At 43.3% G+C, this 15,761-nt stretch overlaps 1 protein-coding gene across 1 annotated transcript in view; it reads right to left on the reverse strand.

Moving 5' to 3' along the window:
- Nucleotides 1-15,761, reverse strand: part of TOPBP1 (DNA topoisomerase II binding protein 1) — an 872,354-nt gene that overhangs the window by 442,396 nt on the left and 414,197 nt on the right. Inside the window, exon 20 of the mRNA XM_053715750.1 lies at nucleotides 1,746-1,938. Coding sequence (XP_053571725.1) covers nucleotides 1,746-1,938 — 193 coding nt within the window. The remainder of the gene's footprint in view (nucleotides 1-1,745; nucleotides 1,939-15,761) is intronic.

The following is a 15,761-nucleotide window of genomic DNA, read 5'->3' on the forward strand; positions in this document are numbered from 1 at the left end:
ATTTTACACAATTTCTCTGGAACCACCATAGGGTCACAGTCATCCAGAGTAACTAATACCTCCCTGAGCAATAAGCGGAGGTGTTCTAGTTTAAATTTAAAAGCCAACGTATCTGAATCTGTCTGAGGAGAAACCTTTCCTGAATCGGAAATTTCTCCCTCAGACAGCACATCCCTCGCCCCCACTTCAGAGTGTTGTGAGGGTATATCGGATACGGCTACTAAAGCGTCAGAATGCTCATTATCTGTTCTTAAAACAAAGCTGTCACGCTTTGCAGGTAACATGGGCAGTTTAGATAAAAAACACTGAGAGGGTATTATTCATAACTGCCGCCAAGTCTTGCAAGGTAAAAGAGTTAGACGCACTAGAGGTGTTAGGCGTCGCTTGAGCGGGCGTAACTGGTTGCGACACTTGGGGAGAGGTTGACGGGCTAACCTTGTTACCATCTGTCTGAGAATCATCTTGGGCCACATTTTTAAGTGCAACAAAATGTTCTTTAAAGTGTATAGACATATCAGTACAAGTGGGACACATTCTGAGAGGGGGTTCCACCATGGCTTCTAAACACATTAAACAAGGATTTTCCTTGGTGTCAGACATGTTTAACAGACTAGTAGTAATACAAACAGGCTTGGAAATCACTTTAATCAAGTAAAAACACACTTTGAAAAAAAGTTACTGTGCCTTTAAGAGATAAAAAAGGCACACAATTTTGCAAAACAGTTAAAAAAATGCAGCAAACTTTTCGAAATTTTTACAAAAACTTTAAAAAAAAAAAAAAAAACGATTAACCCCTTAATGCCCAAACCGGATCGACAGTAAGTCAAAAAAACGGTTAAAGAAACTACAGCACCTTGTCACAGCACCTGCCCTTAGGAACCAGATTTGTGGGGGAAAAGCTTCTTATAGGCCCTCAAACTGCAGCAGGACCATCCATGTGAAACAGCCTGAACTTCTAGTCACAATAACTGCGCATCTGAGGCACGAAATTAGGCCCCTCCCACCTCACTCCGGTGCTTGTGAGGCCTAAAGAAACACTCCCAAGTGTTTTAGTAATAGCCATGTCGGTAACAACCCCTGAAAGAAACCCAAAGGAACCTTCAAAGTGTCTCAAAAAACGAATTTTTCAATAAAAACCGTTTGCCCTGAAGTAGTGTCAACCAGCATAAACTATCCCTGTTATGTAAGCTTGAAATTCCCTACTTAGTCTCTGAATACAGCTTACCCTTCCCTCATGGGGATATTAACAGTCTTTTCTAGCATTATCACAGTCTTGTCTAGAAATAAATGACTGAACATACCTTATTGCAGCCTAACCTGCAAACCGTTCCCCCCAACTGAAGTTCTCTTGTACTCCTCAGTCCTGTGTGGGAACAGCAGTGGATTTTAGTTACAACATGCTAAAATAATCTTCCTCCCTGCAGAAATTTTCATCTCCCTTCTGCTAGAGAGTAAATAGTACACACCGGTACCATTTAAAATAAACTCTTGCTTGTAGAAAATAAAAACTACAATTCTAACACCACATTCACTTTACCCTTCCGATTGCTTAGAGCCGACAAAGAGAATGACTGGGGGGTGGAGCTAGAGGGGGAGCTATATGGACAGCTCTGCTGTGTGCTCTCTTTGCCACTTCCTGTTGGGAAGGAGAATATCCCACAAGTAAAGGATGAATCCGTGGACTCGATACATCTTACAAGAGAAAAGTAGTTTTTTTGTTTTTTTTGTATTTACATATACGGTACCTTAATGCTTCCAACACCCTGCTTCTGCCATTTCTTGTACTTCGAGAATTTTCTGGGGTAGAAGGCGAATTCTCAAACCCAGGTCTGCCCAAAGAACTTCTATTTCCTTGTGGCTTTACCAATGACGTTGCAGACATAAGCTCCTGCAGCTGTTTCTGGAAATTCTCTCTCATCTCTAAAGTCTGCGTAAGTGCTGATGTTCAGAAAACATAAAAAGAAAAGGATAAACAGTTGATCGAATAACCTGCTAGAAAACTACAAGCCAAAAATCCCTATTTGATATATATAAATGGCACTGGCATTCTCCTGGTATATAACAGGGGCAACAGTCTGTGACCTTATCTTATTGGTATTGTTACCAGGACACCAATAAAAACTTTTTTTTTTGGTTTACACCTAGGCACACTTTCGCTATTTGATAAATATCACAGTACATCCATTATAGAAAATTAATTAAAATAATGTCTAAATAACAAAACAGGAAATTTATGCTTACCTGATAAATTGATTTCTTCTACGATACGACGAGTCCACAGATTCATCCTTACTTGTGGGATATTATCCTCCTGCTAACAGGAAGTGGCAAAGAGCACCACAGAAGAGCTGTATATATATAGCTCCTCCCTTCTCTCCACCCCCAGTCATTCGAACGAAGGTATAGGAAGAGAAAAGAAAAGCTAAAAGGTGCAGAGGTGACTGAAGTTTTGAAAACAAAAAAATAATCTGTCTAATATGACAGGGAGGGTTGTTGACTCGTCGTATCGTAGAAGAAATCAATTTATCAGGTAAGCATAAATTTCCTTTTCTTCTACTAGATACGACGAGTCCACGGATTCATCCTTACTTGTGGGATACAATACCAAAGGACACGGATGAACGGGAGGGACAAGACAGATACCTAAACGGAAGGCACCACTGCTTGAAGAACTTTTCTCCCAAAAATAGCCTCAGAAGAAGCAAAAGTATCAAATTCGTAAAATTTGGAAAAGGTATGACGGAAGGACCAAGTCGCAGCCTTACAAATCTGTTCAACAGAAGCATCGTTTTTAAAAGCCCATGTGGAAGCCACCGCTCTAGTAGAATGAGCTGTAAATTTTTCAGGAGGCTGCTGTCCAGCAGTCTCGTATGCCAAACGGATGATGCTTTTCAGCCAAAAAGAAAGAGGTAGCCGTAGATTTTTGACCCCTACGCTTTCCAGAATAGACAACGAATAGGGAAGATGTTTGACGGAAATCCTTGGTCACTTGTAAGTAAAACTTCAAGGCACGAACTACGTCTAAATTATGTAACAGATGCTCCTTCTTAGAAGAATTAGGACACAAAGAAGGAACAACAATTTCCTGATTAATACTCTTATTTGAAACAACCTTAGGAAGGAATCCAGGTTTAGTACGCAAAACCACCTTATCAGAATGGAATATAAGATAAGGCGAGTCACATTGTAACGCAGAAAGCTCAGACACTCTTCACACAGAAGAGATAGCAACTAAAAACAAAACTTTCCAAGATAAAAGCTTAAAATCTATGGAATGCATGGGTTCAAACGGAAACCCTTGAAAAACATAATTTATGCTTACCTGATAAATTTATTTCTCTTGTAGTGTAGTCAGTCCACGGGTCATCCATTACTTATGGAATATATCTCTTCCTAACAGGAAGCTGCAAGAGGATCACCCAAGCAGAGCTGCTATATAGCTCCTCCCCTCACATGTCATATTCAGTCATTCGACCAAAGCAGACGAGAAAGGAGAAACCATAGGGTGCAGTGGTGACTGGAGTTTAATTAAAATTTAGATCTGCCTTAAAGACAGGGCGGGCCGTGGACTACACTACAAGAGAAACAAATTTATCAGGTAAGCATAAATTATGTTTTCTCTTGTTAAGTGTAGTCAGTCCACGGGTCATCCATTACTTATGGAATACCAATACCAAAGCTAAAGTACACGGATGAAGGGAGGGACAAGGCAGGAACATTAAACAGAAGGAACCACTGCCTGAAGTACCTTTCTCCCAAAAATAGCCTCCGAAGAAGCAAAAGTGTCAAATTTGAAAAATTTTGAAAAGGTGTGAAGCGAAGACCAAGTCGCAGCCTTGCAAATCTGTTCAACAGAGGCCTCATTTTTAAAGGCCCAGGTGGAAGCCACAGCTCTAGTAGAATGAGCTGTAATCCTTTCAGGAGGCTGCTGTCCAGCAGTCTCATAGGCTAAACGTATTATGCTACGAAGCCAAAAAGAGAGAGAGGTAGCCGAAGCCTTTTGACCTCTTCTCTGTCCAGAGTAAACGACAAACAGGGAAGAAGTTTGACGAAAATCTTTAGTTGCCTGCAAATAGAACTTCAGGGCACGGACTACGTCCAGATTATGCAAAAGTCGTTCCTTCTTTGAAGAAGGGTTAGGACACAGTGATGGAACAACAATCACTTGATTGATATTCCTGTTAGTAACTACCTTAGGTAAGAACCCAGGTTTAGTACGCAGAACTACCTTCTCTGAATGAAAAATCAGATAAGGAGAATCACAATGTAAGGCAGACAACTCAGAGACTCTTCGAGCCGAGGAAATAGCCATCAAAAAACAAAACCTTCCAGGATAACAGCTTGATATCAATGGAATGAAGGGGTTCAAATGGAACGCCTTGAAGAACATTAAGAACTAAGTTTAAGCTCCACGGCGGAGCAACAGTCTTAAAAACACAGGCTTAATCCTAGTTAAAGCCTGACAAAAAGCCTGAACGTCTGGAACTTCAGCCAGACGTTTGTGTAGAAGAATAGACAGAGCAGAAATCTGTCCCTTTAACGAACTAGCAGATAAGCCCTTTTCTAAACCCTCTTGTAGAAAGGACAATATCCTAGGAATCCTAACCTTACTCCATGAGTAACTCTTGGATTCGCACCAATATAAATATTTACGCCATATCTTATGGTAAATTTTTCTGGTAACAGGCTTCCTAGCCTGTATTAAGGTATCAATAACTGACTCCGAGAAGCCACGCTTTGATAGAATCAAGCGTTCAATCTCCATGCAGTCAGCCTCAGAGAAATTAGATTTGGATGGTTGAAAGGACCCTGAATTAGAAGGTCCTGTCTCAGAGGCAGACACCACGGTGGACAGGACGACATGTCCACTAGGTCTGCATACCAGGTCCTGCGTGGCCACGCAGGCGCTATCAGAATCACCGAAGCTCTCTCCTGTTTGATCTTGGCAATCAAACGAGGAAGCATCGGGAATGGTGGAAACACATAAGCCATGTTGAAGACCCAAGGGGCTGTCAGAGCATCTATCAGCACCGCTCCCGGGTCCCTGGACCTGGATCCATAAAAAGGAAGCTTGGCGTTCTGACGAGACGCCATGAGATCCAGATCTGGTTTTCCCCAACGATGAATCAGTTGGGCAAAGACCTCCGGATGAAGTTCCCACTCCCCCGGATGAAAAGTCTGGCGACTTAGAAAATCCGCCTCCCAGTTCTCCACGCCTGGGATGTAAATCGCTGACAGGTGGCAAGAGTGAGACTCTGCCCAGCGAATTATCTTTGAGACTTCCAACATCGCTAGGGAACTTCTCGTTCCCCCTTGATGGTTGATGTAAGCCACAGTCGTGATGTCCGACTGAAATCTGATGAACCTCAGAGTTGCTAACTGAGGCCAAGCTAGGAGAGCATTGAATATTGCTCTTAATTCCAGAATATTTATTGGGAGGAGTTTCTCCTCCTCAGTCCATAATCCCTGAGCTTTCAGGGAGTTCCAGACTGCGCCCCAGCCTAGAAGGCTGGCGTCTGTTGTTACAATCGTCCAATCTGGCCTGCGAAAGGTCATCCCCTTGGACAGATGTGGCCGAGAAAGCCACCATAGAAGAGAATCTCTGGTCTCTTGATCCAGATTTAGTAGGGGGGACAAATCTGAGTAATCCCCGTTCCACTGACTTAGCATGCACAATTGCAGCGGTCTGAGATGCAGGCACGCAAATGGTACTATGTCCATTGCCGCTACCATTAAGCCGAATACTTCCATGCACTGAGCTACTGACGGGTGTGGAATGGAATGAAGGACACGGAAAGCATTTAGAAGTTTTAATAACCTGGCCTCTGTCAGGTAAATTTTCATCTCTACAGAATCTATAAGAGTCCCTAGAAAGGGAACCCTTGTAAGTGGTAATAGAGAACTCTTTTCCACGTTCACCTTCCACCCATGCGACCTCAGAAATGCCAGAACTATCTCTGTATGAGACTTGGCAGTTTGAAAACTTGACGCTTGTATCAGAATGTCGTCTAGGTACGGAGTCACCGCTATGCCTCGCGGTTTTAGTACCGCCAGAAGTGAGCCCAGAACTTTTGTAAAGATTCTTGGAGCCGTAGCTAATCCGAAGGGAAGAGCTACAAACTGGTAATGCCTGTCTAGGAAAGCAAATCTTAGGTACCGATAATGATCCTTGTGAATCGGTATGTGAAGGTAGGCATCCTTTAAGTCCACTGTGGTCATGTACTGACCCTCTTGGATCATGGGAAGGATGGTTCGAATAGTTTCCATTTTGAATGATGGAACTCTCAGAAATTTGTTTAAGTTTTTTTCCAAGATTGGTCTGAAGGTTCCCTCTTTCTTGGGAACCACAAATAGATTTGAATAGAATCCCTGCCCGTGTTTCGTCGGCGGAACTGGGTGGATCACCCCCATTAGTAAGAGGTCTTGTACACAGCGTAGAAACGCCTCTTTCTTTATTTGGTTTGCTGATAACCTTGAAAGATGAAATCTCCCTCGTGGAGGAGAAGTTTTGAAGTCCAGTAGATATCCCTGAGATATGATCTCCAACGCCCAGGGATCCTGGACATCTCTTGCCCAAGCCTGGGCAAAGAGAGAAAGTCTGCCCCCCACTAGATCCGTTTCCTGATAGGGGGCCCTCTCTTCATGCTGTCTTAGGGGCAGCAGCAGGTTTCTTGGCCTGCTTGCCCTTGTTCCAGGACAGGTTAACTTTCCAGCCCTGCCTGTAACGAGCAACAGCTCCTTCCTGTTTTGGAGCGGAGGAAGTTGATGCTGCTCCTGCCTTGAAGTTACGAAAGGCACGAAAACTAGACTGTTTGGCCTTTGATTTGGCCCTGTCCTGAGGTAGAGCATGGCCCTTACCTCCCGTAATGTCAGCTATAATTTCTTTCAAGCCAGGCCCGAATAAGGTCTGCCCTTTGAAAGGAATATTAAGCAATTTAGATTTAGAAGTCACGTCAGCTGACCAGGATTTAAGCCATAGCGCTCTGCGCGCTTGGATGGCGAATCCGGAGTTCTTAGCCGTAAGTTTGGTTAAATGTACGACGGCATCAGAAACAAATGCGTTAGCTAGCTTAAGTGCTTTAAGCTTGTTCATAATTTCATCCAATGGAGCTGTGCGAATGGCCTCTTCCAGAGACTCAAACCAGAATGCCGCCGCAGCAGTGACAGGCACAATGCATGCAAGGGGCTGTAAGATAAAACCTTGTTGAACAAACATTTTCTTAAGGTAACCCTCTAATTTCTTATCCATTGGATCTGAAAAGGCACAACTATCCTCCACCGGGATAGTGGTACGCTTAGCTAAAGTAGAAACTGCTCCCTCCACCTTAGGGACCGTCTGCCATAAGTCTCGTGTGGTGGCGTCTATAGGAAACATTTTCCTAAATATGGGAGGAGGGGAAAAAGGCACACCAGGTCTATCCCACTCCTTGCTAATAATCTCTGTAAGCCTTTTAGGTATAGGAAACACGTCAGTACACACCGGTACCGCATAGTATCTATCCAACCTACATAATTTTTCTGGAATTTTAACCGTGTTACAATCATTCAGAGCCGCTAATACCTCCCCTAGCAATATGCGGAGGTTCTCAAGCTTAAATTTAAAATTAGAAATCTCTGAATCCAGTCTCCCTGGATCAGATCCGTCACCCACAGAATGAAGCTCTCCGTCTTCACGTTCTGCAAACTGTGACGCAGTATCTGACATGGCTCTCACCTCATCCGCGCGCTCTGTCCTTAACCCAGAGCTATCGCGCTTGCCTCTTAATTCTGGCAATTTAGATAATACTTCTGTCATAACAGTAGCCATGTCTTGCAAAGTGATTTGTAAGGGCCTCCCTGATGTACTTGGCGCCACAAAATCACGCACCTCCTGAGCAGGAGGCGAAGGTACTGACACGTGAGGAGAGTTAGTCGGCATAACTTCCCCCTCGTTGTCTGGTGATAATTTCTTTACATGTAAAGATTAACTTTTATTTAAAGTAGCATCAATGCAATTAGTACACAAATTTCTATTGGGCTCCACATTGGCCTTTAAACATAGTGAACAAAGAGATTCATCTGTGTCAGACATGTTTAAACAGACTAGCAATGAGACTAGCAAGCTTGGAAATACTTTTCTAAATAAATTTACAAGCAATATAAAAAACGCTACTGTGCCTTTAAGAAGCACAAAAAGCTGTCACAGTTGAACAATGAACCAAAATAGTTATAGCAACCAATTTTTCACAGTAAATGTATTAAGTTAGCAAAGGATTGCACCCACCGGCAAATGGATGATTAACCCCTTAATACGGATAACAATTTAATAATTAACGTTTTTCTCACAGTCAAAACACACTGTCACAGGTCTGCTGTGACTGATTACCTCCCTCAAAATGAATTTTGAAGACCCCTGAGCTCTCTAGAGACGATCTGGATCATGGAGGATGAAGTAGACAGATTGTGACTGAATTTTTACTGCGCAAAAAAGCGCTAAAATAGGCCCCTCCCACTAATATTACAACAGTGGGGAAGCTCAGAAAACTGTTTCTATGCAGAAAACAAAGATGGCCATGTGGTAAAAATCATGCCCCAATAAGTTTTATCACCAAGTACCTCACAAAAAATGCCAGTAAACGTTTTAAACATACATTTGAAAAGTTATGAATTGTTATTAATAAGCCTGCTACCAGTCACTTTTACTGCAGTCAAGGCTCATACATTATTTCAGTATTAACAGTATTTTCATAGTCAATTCCATTCCTTAGAAAAATACATTCAGTGTATACACACTCATCAGCCTAATACCAGTCGCTATAACTGCATTTAAGGCTGAACTTACTTTACATTGGTATCAGCAGTATTTTCTCAGTCAATTCCATTCCTCAGAAAAATAATTACTGCACATACCTCATTTGCAGGGGGGGCCCTGCATGCTATTCCCCTTCTCTGAAGTTACCTCACTCCTCAGATGAGAACAGCCAGTGGATCTTAGTTACGTCTGCTAAGATCATAGAAAACTAAGGCAGATTCTTCTTCTAATGCTGCCTGAGAATAAACAGCACACTCCGCTGCAAGAGAATGACTGAATATGACATGTGAGGGGAGGAGCTATATAGCAGCTCTGCTTGGGTGATCCTCTTGCAGCTTCCTGTTAGGAAGAGATATATTCCATAAGTAATGGATGACCCGTGGACTGACTACACTTAACAAGAGAAAACATTGAGAACTAAATCCAAACTCCATGTCGGAGCAACAGGTTTAAACACAGGCTTGATTCTGACTAAAGCCTGACAAAAAGACTGAACGTCTGGGACATCCGCCAGACGCTTGTGTAGTAAAATTGACAAAGCAGAAATTTGTCCCTTTAAGGAACTAGCTGATAATCCCTTCTCCAATCTTTCAATCCTCCAATCAAGCGTTCAATCTCCAGTCAGTCAGCTGCAGAGAATTTAGATTTAGATGTTGGAACGGACCTTGGATGAGAAGGTCCTGTCTCAGTTGCAGTTTCCATGGTGGCAGAGATGACATTTCCACTAGATCTGCATACCAAGTCCTGCGTGGCCACGCAGGCGCTATCAGGATTACCAAAGCCCTTTCCTCTTTGATTCTGGCAATCAGACGAGGTAGGAGAGGAAAAGGAGGAAACACATAAGCCAGGTTGAATGACCAAGGTACTGCTAGAGCATCTATCAGTACTGCTTGGGGATCCCTTGATCTGGAACCGTAACAAGGAAGTTTGGCATTCTGACGAGATGCCATCAGATCCAATTCCGGTGTGCCCGATTGACGGATCAATGCCGCAAACACCTCTGGATGGAGCTTTCCCGGAAGTAAAGTATGACGACTTAGAAAATCCGCTTCCCAGTTCTCTACTCCTGGGATATAGATTGCTGATAGATGGCAAGAGTGAGTCTCTGCCCATCGAATTATCTTGGAAACCTCTGTCATCGCTAGAGAACTATTTGTTCCCCCTTGATGATTGATATATGCTACAGTCATGATATTGTCTGACTGGAATCTTATGAATTTGGCCAAAGCCAACTGAGGCCACACTTGAAGTGCGTTGACTATTGCTCTCAGTTCCAGAATATTGATTGGACTCAGGAGGAGTCCCTACTACCAAACACCCTGAGCCTTCAGGGAATACCAGACTGCACCCCAGCCCAAGAGGCTGGCATCCGTCGTCACTATGACCCATGCTGGCCTGCGGAAGCACATTCCCTGGGACAGATGATCCTGTGACAACCACCAAAGAAGAGAGTCTCTGGTCTCTAGATCCAGATTTATCAGAGGAGATAAATCTGCATAATCCCCATTCCACTGTCTGAGCATGCACAGACAGTGGTCTGAGATGTAAGCGAGCAAACGGAACGATGTCCATTGCCGCTACCATTAATCCAATGGCCTCCATACACTGCGCCACTGATGGCCGAGGAATGGACTGAAGTGCTCGGCAAGTAGTTAGGATCTTTGACTTTCTGACCTCCGTCAGAAAAATTTTCATGTCTACCGAGTCTATCAGAGTTCCTAGGAATGGAACTCTTGCCAGTGGAACTAGTGAACTCTTTTGTATATTCACTTCCACCCGTGAGTTCTTAAAAAAGCCAACACAATGTCCGTGTGAGATTTGGCTAGATGGTAAGTTGACGCCTGAATAAAAATATCGTCCAGATAGGGCACCACTGCTATGCCCCGCGGCCTTAGAACCGCCAGAAGGGACCCTAGCACCTTTGTGAAGATTCTGAGAGCTGTGGCCAACTCGAAAGGGAGGGCCACAAACTGGTAGTGTTTGTCCAGGAAGGCAAACCTGAGAAACTGGTGATGATCTTTGTGGATAGGAATGTGAAGATACGCATCCTTCAAATCCACGGTGGTCATATATTGACCCTCCTGGATCATTGGTAAAATTGTTCGTATGGTCTCCATCTTGAACGATGGGACTCTGAGAAATTTGTTTAGGCATTTGAGATCTAAAATCGTTCTGAAGGTTCCCTCTTTTTTGGGAACCACAAACAGATTTGAATAAAACCCCCGCCCTTGTTCTAGTTTTAGAACTGGGCAGATTACACCCATGGTATATAGGTTTTCTACACCGCGTAAGAACGCCTCTCTTTTTGTCTGGTCTACAGACAAACGTGAAAGATGAAATCTCCCTCTTGGGAGAAATTCCTTGAATTCTAGTCGATACCCCTGGGTCGCGATTTCTAATGCCCAGGGATCCTGAACGTCCCTTGCCCAAGCCTGAGCGAAGAGAGAAAGTCTACCCCCTACTAGATCCGGTCCCGGATCGGGGGCTGCCCCTTCATGCTATGTTGGTAGCAGCAGCGGGCTTCTTGGCCTGTTTACCTTTATTCCAGGTCTGGTTAGATCTCCAGACTGACTTGGATTGTGCAAAATTCCCCTCCTGCTTTGTAGCGGAGGAGGGAGTAGAGGGTCCACCTTTAAAGTTTCGAAAGGAACGAAAAATATTCTGTTTAGCACTCATCTTAACAGTCTTGTCCTGAGGAAGGGCATGACCTTTACCTCCAGTAATGTCGGAAATGATTTCCTTTAGTTCAGGCCCGAATAGGGTCTTACCCTTAAAAGGAATAGCTAAAAGTTTAGATTTTGATGACACATCAGCAGACCAAGACTTAAGCCATAATGCTCTATGCGCTAGAATGGCAAAGCCTGAATTTTTTGCCGCTAATTTAGCCATTTGAAAGCCATTTGAGAGCCTTAATTCTATCCAAAATATCATCTAATGGGGTCTCAACCTTAAGAGACTCCTCTAGAGCCTCAAACCAAAAAGCTGCTGCAGTAGTTACTGGAACAATGCACGCTATAGGTTGTAGAAGAAAACCCTGATGAATAAACAATTTCTTTAAAAGACCCTCTAATTTTTTATCCATAGGATCTTTGAAAGCACAACTGTCCTCAATAGGTATAGTTGGATGCTTAGCCAGGGTAGAAATAGCACCCTCCACCTTAGGGACCGTCTGCCAGGAATCTCGAATGGTGTCAGATATAGGAAACATTTTCTTAAAAGTAGGAGGGGGAGAGAACGGAATGCCTGGTCTATCCCATTCCTTAGTAACAATGTCCGAAATCCTTTTAGGGACTGGAAAAACATCAGTGTAAGTAGGGACCTCTAGATATTTATCCATTTTACACAATTTCTCTGGAGGTATTACAATAGGGTCACAATCATCCAGAGTCGATAAAACCTCCCAGAGTAACAGGCGGAGGTGTTCAAGCTTAAATTTAAAGGCCGTCACGTCCGAGTCTGTTTGAGAGAACACATTTCCAGAGTCTGAAAGTTCTCCCTCAGACAGCAATTCCCCTACCCCCAACTCAGAACACTGTGAGGGTACATCGGAGATGGCCAATAAAGCATCAGAGGGCTCAGCATTTACTCTAATACCGGACCTACTGCGCTTACCCTGCAAACCCGGCAGTTTAGATAATACCTCTGTAAGGGTAGCAGACATAACTGCAGCCATATCTTGCAGGGTAAAAGAATTAGACGCACTAGAAGTACTTGGCGTCGCTTGAGTGGGCGTTAAAGGTTGTGACACTTGGGGAGAATTGGATGGCATAGCCTGATTCTCTTCAGACTGAGAATCATCCCTAGACATACTTTTATCACCTAAAATATGTTCTTTGCAATGTAAGGCCCTTTCAGTACATGAGGGACACATTTTAAGTGGGAGTTCCACAATGGCTTCTAAACGCATAGAGCATTGACTTTCCTCAATGTCATACATATTGAACAGGCTAGTAATACCACAAATAGTCTTGAAAACACTTTATTTAGTGAAAAAAAGTAACAATCTGAAAAAACGGTACTGCGCCTTTAAGAGTAAAAAAGCATACAATTTTTCCAAAACTGCCTTAAAATGTAGTAAATATCACAATTTTAGCATATATGTGCTTTATCTTGCCAGCTAAGATTGCACCACAAGTAAGGTAGACTTAACCCTTTATGGAAAAAAAATGTTACTTAAAAACGTTTATGAAAAATAATATAGCAACCCCCTGCAACTCGCCACAGCTCTGCTGTGGCGCCTACCTGCCCTCAGGGGTCTGTTTTACACACTATATCCTTAGTTTAGGCTAAATCTTCAACTTAGGCCCACCGGAGCTGGAGCTTGCTGCCTTCATAAGCATTTCAACTACGCATCTGAGGCGCAAAATTAGGCCCGCCCATCTATATTGATGTCTCTCTGCCTAGTAAAAACCGCTGTAAAGCGGTCTAGAAAACTAGCCATGTGGGTTTTTCATATTACCCATCTAATATATATAAGCCATGTGAAACTATCCAGCCATCAGCCATTAAAACATTTGCTTATAAAAACGTTGTTGCCCCTAAGCATAAAAACAGTTTTGCCAACAAAACATTATGTTACCAGTGTCAAGCCCATAATATACAGGTTCCAGTAATACCCCTTCTATGTACATGTAGGATTACTGCTTACCCCTTCCCATATGGGAACTATGTCCGCCAGTTCTGAAATACCAGTCTCTCCAGAAAAAAATGACTGAACATACCTCAATGCTTGTAGCATGAAAAACGTTCCCCACACTGAAGCTTCTCAAGTACTACTCAGCCATTCTGTGGGAACTTCTCTGAATCTTAGTGACAACTGCTAAGATCATCAGCCTCCAGGCAGGAATCTTCATCCATCTGCTGCCTGAGGAAAAATAGTACTCACCGGTACCATTTAAAATAAAAAAGTCGGGGGGCGGAGCTATCTGCCGAACGGATCAGCAGCATTTTGTAGAAGCTCCTGTTTAAGCTATATAGTTTGGTCACATAAACCACTAGAGTTTACTTGATCTTACTAAACAACTTAAGAGCTTGTTGAATTGAGTTGCCCTAATGTCCTGAATGAATATATTGGTGTCAAGTTGGAGCAACATAAAAGGAGGACACTTTCGGCTGGACATCGGGGCCCTGAATCACAGTCTAAGCTAATCCCTTAGTGGATCCCAATAGTCAGATCAACTGCCTGGCCACCGATTACCTATTACTAGTGAGTATACGACTCCGGAGGGTCGGGGCTCCGCTCCGGAGCAGTCTCTACATACCCAGAAATAGCAGAAGTTAACAGCAGATCCGGTTGTATTTGTTACAGCCGGACCGTTTGACTGCGCTACATTGGCAAGGAAGATAGAGGCTAAAGAGAGCCCAGAAGCGGATCACGTACCTACTTATATCTGGCATCCACACCCGGAGTGGTCCAGAGCAGAGAGCTGCCATCTGGTTAGCGATACACGGAGGAGAAGCTAGAGGCGCGAAAAGCCGCCAGCTTGACTGTGACCCGGCAACTGCTGCATTAACGGCGGAGCAAGTCAGGAGAGCTAGATTCCGGGCAATCTGCACAACAGGCATTTGGACCGGGTAAAGCAGCACTATTTCAGGGGGATATATTAAACGACTATACCAGCACTATATATTGAGAATATTGGCGGGACCCCAATGTAGCTGGACACTAAAATATATAGGCACTACTCACAATAGCTGCATTGGTGACTGCTAAGGCAGAGATGTAAAACACTGTGTTGGTTATACTAGAGACTATCTAAAGACAGAATTTGACACTCGCTGATATAACTTAATACAAAGCTGAAAACCTGTGCATTGCCATACTGTTCTCTATCCCCTCCATTTCCTGCTGACCTGAATCAGCAGGTCATATCCCACTTTCCCTCTCCGACTCCGTCCAGTGTGGACACTTGCCCTGGGGAAAAGAGACAGTCTAAGTGATACGAGAATCTTGCTCTGGTGTGGCGATGTATGCTCTTGCTTAACTGGGTTGGTGAAGTGTGTGGAAGCAAATAGTGGAATGGCCGCGTGAAACAACCTGGCCGGATGGTCTGACAGAAGCTAAATGATATAAAAAAAAAACACACAAAGGACTTCTCTTATCATAGCAAAGCCCTTATCCTCCTCAATAGGTTGCCACAGTGATCTATCAATATGTACCTCAGCAAGCGATAAGGGCAATATAGATAAAATGAGTAAAAATCTGAAATGAAAGGTGGACGAATGCTGGGATTTAACCTTGTTTGTGCATAGCAAGCTAACTAGCAGAGGTCGGGAGTGCAGCTGACCCTTCTCCCTTTGCACTGAGAGAGAGGGGAATTATATATATAACTCAGGGGAGAACATTAAACAATCTCATCATCTCACAGTAGCTGAAAATAACCTATTTTTGTTTAATACCGGAGATGAGCAGAGGGTGGAGACTGATTCTATATCTCTATCTAGCGGATTGCAAAACTTAACTATACTATAGTGCACTCTCATCAGCTTTAACACTTACCACGTCTACCAGAAAAGGCCCCAAAAGTGATAAAGGGGCAAAATCCATCTCAATGGACACATTTTTCAAGACATCTAAATTAACCAAATCTTAAGACCACTTCACAGCTGAAATAGAAGACCTGGAGTCTGAGGCTGAGGCAGAGTCTAATGATATGACACCTGTAACTAGAGCAGATCTTCAGTCCTTAGTCTCTAAACAGGACATCACATCTAATTTTGAAAAGCTGTGGGAGAAAATGGACAGCTTTCAAGCGACAGTCACTAGTAGTCTTACTGATATTAAGAATGAGATCTCGGAACTGGGAAGCCGGGTAGATTCTCTAGAAACGGCTACAGATGAAATGGGGGAAGTGGTTACTGCGGCCTCGGAAACTCTGGCTTCACAACAACAAGCAATAATGGAGCTGGAAGAGAAGATAGAAGATATGGAAAATAGAAGTAGAAGATCCAATATATTAAAGGAATACCA

This window comes from Bombina bombina, chromosome 5 (assembly GCF_027579735.1).
Source record: "Bombina bombina isolate aBomBom1 chromosome 5, aBomBom1.pri, whole genome shotgun sequence".
In the NCBI taxonomy this organism is placed as follows: domain Eukaryota; kingdom Metazoa; phylum Chordata; class Amphibia; order Anura; family Bombinatoridae; genus Bombina; species Bombina bombina.